This window comes from Cherax quadricarinatus, chromosome 65 (assembly GCF_038502225.1).
Source record: "Cherax quadricarinatus isolate ZL_2023a chromosome 65, ASM3850222v1, whole genome shotgun sequence".
Lineage (NCBI taxonomy): Eukaryota > Metazoa > Arthropoda > Malacostraca > Decapoda > Parastacidae > Cherax > Cherax quadricarinatus.
Genome location: NC_091356.1, coordinates 5,121,358 through 5,128,857, shown reverse-complemented (window position 1 = coordinate 5,128,857; position 7,500 = coordinate 5,121,358). Strand labels below are relative to the sequence as shown.

At 41.1% G+C, this 7,500-nt stretch overlaps 1 protein-coding gene across 4 annotated transcripts in view; it reads right to left on the bottom strand.

Moving 5' to 3' along the window:
* The window catches only part of LOC128700596 (cell adhesion molecule 2), a 132,277-nt gene that overhangs the window by 18,223 nt on the left and 106,554 nt on the right, over positions 1 to 7,500 (bottom strand). For all 4 annotated transcript variants that reach the window (XM_070098886.1, XM_070098888.1, XM_070098889.1 and 1 more), the window contains 2 exons: positions 5,421 to 5,556; positions 181 to 317 (listed from right to left, as the gene is read on the bottom strand). In XM_070098886.1, the coding sequence (XP_069954987.1) occupies positions 181 to 317; positions 5,421 to 5,556 (273 nt within the window). The remainder of the gene's footprint in view (positions 1 to 180; positions 318 to 5,420; positions 5,557 to 7,500) is intronic.

Here is a 7,500-nt window from a genome sequence, read left to right as displayed (position 1 = left end):
GTATAATGCAATACTTTATTGACTACGTTTCACGCACAAAGTGATCTTTATCAAGCCACAAACAGATCTGTTTGTGACTTGATAAAACCCACTGTTGTGGGCGAAATGTTGTCAATAAAGGATCGCATCATACTGCATTTGTGTTTATTTTTTCCAACTAGACAAGACACCAGCACTCACCACAATTTGATCATTAATGAACCACTCAAGTGAGGCTGCAGGCTTGGAGTAGAGGGATGTGCAGTTGACAGAGACTCGTTCACCCAGCTGGTAGCTGCTCTTGGCTCCCTCCAACACTGGAGCACTCTCTGGCAGGTCTGTAGGAAGCAGAGGCACCGCTTTAGCAAGATGCAGGTGTGCAAGGAAGAAGAATTTGGAGGAGAGAGGGACAGATGTGGAGCTTTGAGATACTTTAAGACAGATGTGAACCTTTTAGACTTGAAGAAACAGGTATGGACCTTTTAGACTTTAAGAGACAGGTGTAGACCTTTTAGATTCTTTATGAGACTGTTGTGGACCTTTTAAGACTCTTTAAGAGACTGAAGTGGACCTTTTAAGACTCTTTAAGAGACTGAAGTGGACCTTTTAAGACTCTTTAAGAGACTGAAGTGGACCTTTTAGACTCTAAAAGACAAGTATGGACCTTTTAATACTCTTTAAAAGCTAGATGTAGACCTTTTAAGACTTTTTACAAAAGAGACTTGGATGTTTTAGACTTAGACAGGTGTGGACCATTTAAGATTTTAAGAGGCAAATGTGGACTTTTTAGACTTTTTAAGAGATACTGGGATCCATATATGAGATAGTTATGCTATTAATAGGTCCGTGGTTCGATCTCCGGTACAGGTGAAAACATTAGAACTTGGTTCCTAAGACACCTGGTGTCCCGGTAGTTGACTGGTGTGGGTCGCATCCTGGGACAAAATTGACCTAATTTGCCCGAAATGTTCTGCATAACAAGGGGCTTTGTATATAGTAGTATGTCACTGATGTCAGCTAGGACATCATTATTATTATTATTATTATAAATTGGGAATCCTGGTAATGCATGTTGCAGGAGTGACAAAGGTGGAATAATCGTGCTAAAGAAGGGTGTAGCAGGATGGTAGAGCAGAGCGTCTCCCACAGAGGTCCTCGGTTCGAGCTCTTCTCTCTTATAAATGTATACAGAAAGAGAGAGAGAGAGAGAGAGAGAGAGAGAGAGAGAGAGAGAGAGAGAGAGAGAGAGAGAGAGAGAGAGAGAGAGAGAGAGAGAGAGAGAGAGAGAGAGAGAGAGAGAGAGAGAGAGAGAGAGAGAGAGAGAGAGAGAGAGAGAGAGAGAGAGAGAGAGAGAGAGAGAGAGAGAGAGAGAGAGAGAGAGAGAGAGAGAGAGAGAGAGAGAGAGAGAGAGAGAGAGAGAGAGAGAGAGAGAGAGAGAGAGAGAGAGAGAGAGGGAGACAGAGAGAGAGAGGAAGAGAGAGAGACAGAGAGAGAGAGAGAGAGAGAGAGAGAGAGAGAGAGAGAGAGAGAGAGAGAGAGAGAGAGAGAGAGAGAGAGAGAGAGAGAGAGAGAGAGAGAGAGAGAGAGAGAGAGAGAGAGAGAGAGAGAGAGAGAGAGAGAGAGAGAGAGAGAGAGAGAGAGAGAGAGAGAGAGAGAGAGAGAGAGAGAGAGAGAGAGAGAGAGAGAGAGAGAGAGAGAGAGAGAGAGAGAGAGAGAGAGAGAGAGAGAGAGAGAGAGAGAGAGAGAGAGAGAGAGAGAGAGAGAGAGAGAGAGAGAGAGAGAGAGAGAGAGAGAGAGAGAGAGAGAGAGAGAGAGAGAGAGAGAGAGAGAGAGAGAGAGAGAGAGAGAGAGAGAGAGAGAGAGAGAGAGAGAGAGAGAGAGAGAGAGAGAGAGAGAGAGAGAGAGAGAGAGAGAGAGAGAGAGAGAGAGAGAGAGAGAGAGAGAGAGAGAGAGAGAGAGAGAGAGAGAGAGAGAGAGAGAGAGAGAGAGAGAGAGAGAGAGAGAGAGAGAGAGGCAAGACGTCTCATCTCTCGCCTGGACCCATCCTGGATAGATCTGTCATTTCAGCAGAGCCTTCAACATAGGAGGGATGTGGGTGGCCTTACTGTTATGTACAAGGCCAATATTGTCAAAATACCACACTTGGATCCACTTCGAGGACAGCGTGAAACAAGCTTTTATGCCACAAGACGGGCAGAAAGCAGCAACTTCACTCTGGCTGTACCCTTCTCCAGAACATCACTCCATCTGAGATCATACATACCCAGAATGACTCGAGTATGGAACACATTCGCACAACATAATGATGTCAACGAGATAAAGTCAGTTGATCAAATGAAAATGCTGGCCCACAGATGGCTCCAACTTCATCCTGTTTCCTACATATGTCTCATAACAATAAAAATGCTTTCAAATGAGCTGATGTAGGTAACAGCTCTTAGCTTTACCAATAAAGTTAGGAATCCTTAACCTGTAAATAGCTGTCAATAAAGCTAGGATCCTTAACCTTGTCAAACCCTGTGTAGAGAGAGAGAGAGAGAGAGAGAAACCCTAAAAAAAAAAAAAAAAAAGAGAGAGAGAGACAGAGAGAGAGAGAGAGAGAGAGAGAGAGAGAGAGAGAGAGAGAGAGATCCACTTCGAGGACAGCGTGAAACAAGCTTTTATGCCACAAGACGGGCAGAAAGCAGCAACTTCACTCTGGCTGTACCCTTCTCCAGAACATCACTCCATCTGAGATCATACATACCCAGAATGACTCGAGTATGGAACACATTCGCACAGCATAATGATGTCAACGAGATAAAGTCAGTTGATCAAATGAAAATGCTGGCCCACAGATGGCTCCAACTTCATCCTGTTTCCTACTTGTATGTCTCATAACAATAAAAATGCTTTCAAATGAGCTTGCCAATAAAGTTAGGAATCCTTAACCTGTAAATAGCTTGTCAATAAAGCTAGGGATCCTTAACCTAACCTTGTCAAACCCTGTGTAAAAAGAGAGAGAGAGAGAGAGGAGAGAGAGAGAGAGAGAGAGGAGAGAGAGAGAGGAGGAGAGAGAGAGAGAGAGAGAGAGAGAGAGAGAGAGAGAGAGAGAGAGAGAGAGAGAGAGAGAGAGAGGGAGAGAGTGTGTTATCCAGGGTGATCCATCACACTGGCTCAGTCACCTGGGATACTTAGTTATCACGGTAAATTGTTTGACTTCCGTTCTTATCCTGTGTTATGAACGTGTTATTAACTGTCTTGTATAATTATCCTGTGTTAAGAATGTGTTATTAACTGTCTTGTGTAATTATCCTGTGTTAAGAATGTGTTATTAACTGTCTTGTGTAATTATCCTGTGTTAAGAATGTGTTATTAACTGTCTTGTGTAATTATCCTGTGTTAAGAATGTGTTATTAACTGTCTTGTGTAATTATCCTGTGTTAAGAATGTGTTATTAACTGTCTTGTGTAATTATCCTGTGTTAAAAATGTGTTATTAACTGTCTTGTGTAATTATCCTGTGTTAAGAATGTGTTATTAACTGTCTTGTGTAATTATCCTGTGTTAAGAATGTGTTATTAACTGTCTTGTGTAATTATCCTGTGTTAAGAATGTGTTATTAACTGTCTTGTGTAATTATCCTGTGTTAAGAATGTGTTATTAACTGTCTTGTGTAATTATCCTGTGTTAAGAATGTGTTATTAACTGTCTTGTGTAATTATCCTGTGTTAAGAATGTGTTATTAACTGTCTTGTGTAATTATCCTGTGTTAAGAATGTGTTATTAACTGTCTTGTGTAATTATCCTGTGTTAAGAATGTGTTTATTAACTGTCTTGTGTAATTATCCTGTGTTAAGAATGTGTTATTAACTGTCTTGTGTAATTATCCTGTGTTAAGAATGTGTTATTAACTGTCTTGTGTAATTATCCTGTGTTAAGAATGTGTTATTAACTGTCTTGTGTAATTATCCTGTGTTAAGAATGTGTTATTAACTGTCTTGTGTAATTATCCTGTGTTAAGAATGTGTTATTAACTCACATCCGTTTATCCTATGTCGTGAGTTAAAGAACTCACTCTACATTCTCGTCTCATCTCTCAGCTCACTCCCAGCAACACATTTCCCTCAGCTCACTCCCAGCAACCCTTCCTCAGCTCACTCCCAGCAACACTTCTCTGAGCTCACTCCCAGCAACACTTCCCTCAGCTCACTCCCAGCAACACTTCCCTCAGCTCACTCCCAGCAACACTTCCCTCAGCTCACTCCCAGCAACACTTCCCTCAGCTCACTCCCAGCAACACTTCCCTCAGCTCACTCCCAGCAACACTTCCCTCAGCTCACTCCCAGCAACACTTCCCTCAGCTCACTCCCAGCAACACTTCCCTCAGCTCACTCCCAGCAACACTTCCCTCAGCTCACTCCCAGCAACACTTCCCTCAGCTCACTCCCAGCAACACTTCCCTCAGCAACACTCATGTAACTTTTCACAAATTTATCTCCTAAGTTCTCAAAAATTTCCCCCAGAATTCTCGCTGGTATTTTATTTCTCCCGCCTCTTTATTTCTGCCTTCTTTATTGCTGTTTCTCTTGTCCATTTATATGTTCTACTTCAGTTTATAGTCTCACTCACACACACACACACACACACACACACACACACACACACACACACACACACACACACACACACACACACACACACACACACACACACACACACACAGTCATAGAGTTGTCAGCAAGTGGAATAGCCTAGCAAGTGAAGTAGTGGAGGCAGGAACCATACATAGTTTTAAGAAGAGGTATGACAAAGCTCAGGAAGCAGAGAGAGAGAGGATCCAGTAGCGATCAGTGAAGAGGCGGGGCCAGGAGCTGAGTCTCGACCCCTGCAACCACAATTAGGTGAGTACAATTAGGTGAGTACACACACACACACACACACACACACACATATATATAGTTCTGTTTTTCACTTTTATTTTTTTTTATATTCCTATTTTTATTTTTAATTTGCCATTTTTATTACTCTTTGCTAGGTAATAAAACTTTTTGGTGATGGTGTTGAAGGTATAATGCAAAGATGATTTGGTCGTGTGGAACAAGACGGGATTATGCGCAGGAAGATGTAGGGAAGGATTCCAAGGACTGGAAGGAGAGTTTTGACGGAGGTTTTTGAAGGATAGGGTCTTGGTCTTCCAGGAGACGTGTGTAAGTCAGGTGCATCGAAGTGGAGGCAAACAGTGTCTGGGATTTGACGTGTTGTTGGAGTGTGAAATTTCGGAGAAGCCGGCTAGTCCTGGAAGGTGGGATGTGCAGTGCATGCACTCTGAAGGAGGAGTGAGGATGTGGCAGTTCAGTGTAAGTCAGGAGAGACAACTAGGCAGCAAGTGATGGTAAATGTGTTTTCTTCTGTATTAGAATAAGTGGATAGGGACTGAGAATTGTTTTAAGTCACACTTACCTATCACAGTCATGTTGCCCTCACCAAACTTAGTATGGAAGACAGGTGCTTCAGTGATTACTTCACATCTGTAAGTACCAGTGGCTAGCAGCTCCAGGTCTCGTAACACCACCGTCACGCCATTACTACACTCCACCTGGTAAAACAAAACATTATCATTTATCACCAGGTCTTGTAACACCAACGTCACACCACCTGGCATCGTAACACCAACGTCACATCACCTGGTCTCGTAATACCAACGTCACACCATCTGGTCTCGTAACACCACCGTCACAATGTTACTACACACCACCTGGTGAAAAAGAACATCTTCATCTGTCAGTTTACTCAACACTTCTGTAGGAAATAATATACAATATGTTAAGTTTTGGCCACCATAATATCCATCCCGTGGTTGGCGAAATGTCTTCCTTACTAAAATGCCATAAAAAGTCAGTTAAATACTGTGGGTATGTTGTACCATCGTATTATTATGGACTGTCGTCACTTAGGTCAATACACACACGGACACACACACACACACTTATTGATTCTCCCGTGGCCTGGTAGGCAACGCTCTCGCCTCACACACTCAATGTCTGTGGTTCGATCCCCGACCGGGTAGAAACATTGGAGGTGTTTCCTTACACCTGTTGTCCCTGTTCATCAAACAGTAAGTAGGTACCTGGATGTTAGCCGACTGGAGTGGGTGGCATCCTGGGGAACAAAATTGAAGGACCACAATGAAAATAAGACAGAGAGTGATCGATGATGCACTGGCTTTATTGGGTTATCCCGAGTGGCTAACCCTCCGGGATTAAAAATCCTAACAAAAATCTTACCTGTCTGTATGCTGCTGACTGTTCATGTGTTGATGATCTCAGCTGTAGGTTCAAATACACAAATAATCTATCACACTTTCTCTCTCTCTCTCTCTCTCTCTCTCTCTCTCTCTCTCTATATATATATATATATATATATATATATATATATATATATATATATATATATATATATATATATATATATATATGTCGTGCCGAATATGTAAAACTGGCCAATTAGCAAGAACTCATTTATAATTAAGTCCTTTCTAAAATTTTCTCTTATACGTTTAAAGATATATTTTTTTCATTAACGTTAATGTAAAAACTTTTAATTTTGCATCAAAAGAATCTTAGAAAACTTACCTAACCTTATTATAACAAGAACAGTTTATTTTAGCCTAACCCAACTAAATATATTTTAGATTTGTTTACAGTAATTTAATACTAAATAAACACAGTGAAATATATTTATTTCGTTAGGTTCAGAATGATTTTGGCGAAATTATTGCACACACAAATTTTCACTTGTCCTATATGGCAAGATGAGCGTTGCTATTTAAGCCAAGATCGCAAGTTCTGCCTATTCGGCAAGACATATATATATATATATATATATATATAAAATATATATATATATATATATATATATATATATATATATATATATATATATATATATATATATATATATATATATGTGTGTGTGTGTGTGTGTGTGTGCGCTATGACTTGAGGTAACTTCTTCTTTCATGTGTATGTACAGTGTATATTCCAATGTATATTTCAATTTATATTCCAATTTATATTCCAGTGCATCATATACACACTCTAAGAATGTCGCATTATTATTATAATCAAGGGGGAAGCGCTAAACCCAGAGGATTATACAGCGCCTGGGGGGGGGGGATGTGGAAGGCATTCAGGCTTAATTTGGGAAACTGGAGCACAGATCCAATTCCCTAAATCAAGAGCCCCTCACCAACATCAAGGAACCTTCCTTGAGGGGGTAAGAATGTCGCAATACAACGGCTGGTACACCACATAACTAACCACAAACTGCAAACAGAAAGTAGGCGACATTTGGATCCGTTGCAACTTGATAATGATCCACTACGGTTGGAAACATCGTCTAGTGCTCGTTTCTAACTTGTGAGCTGCGTTGATGTCCTGCTTGTAGCATTTATTGTTGTGGCGTTGATGTCGTTGCTTAACTTGTTCATCATGTCTAGGCTGAATCTGGTGAACTCTCTTCTAGATGTGTATGATTTGTT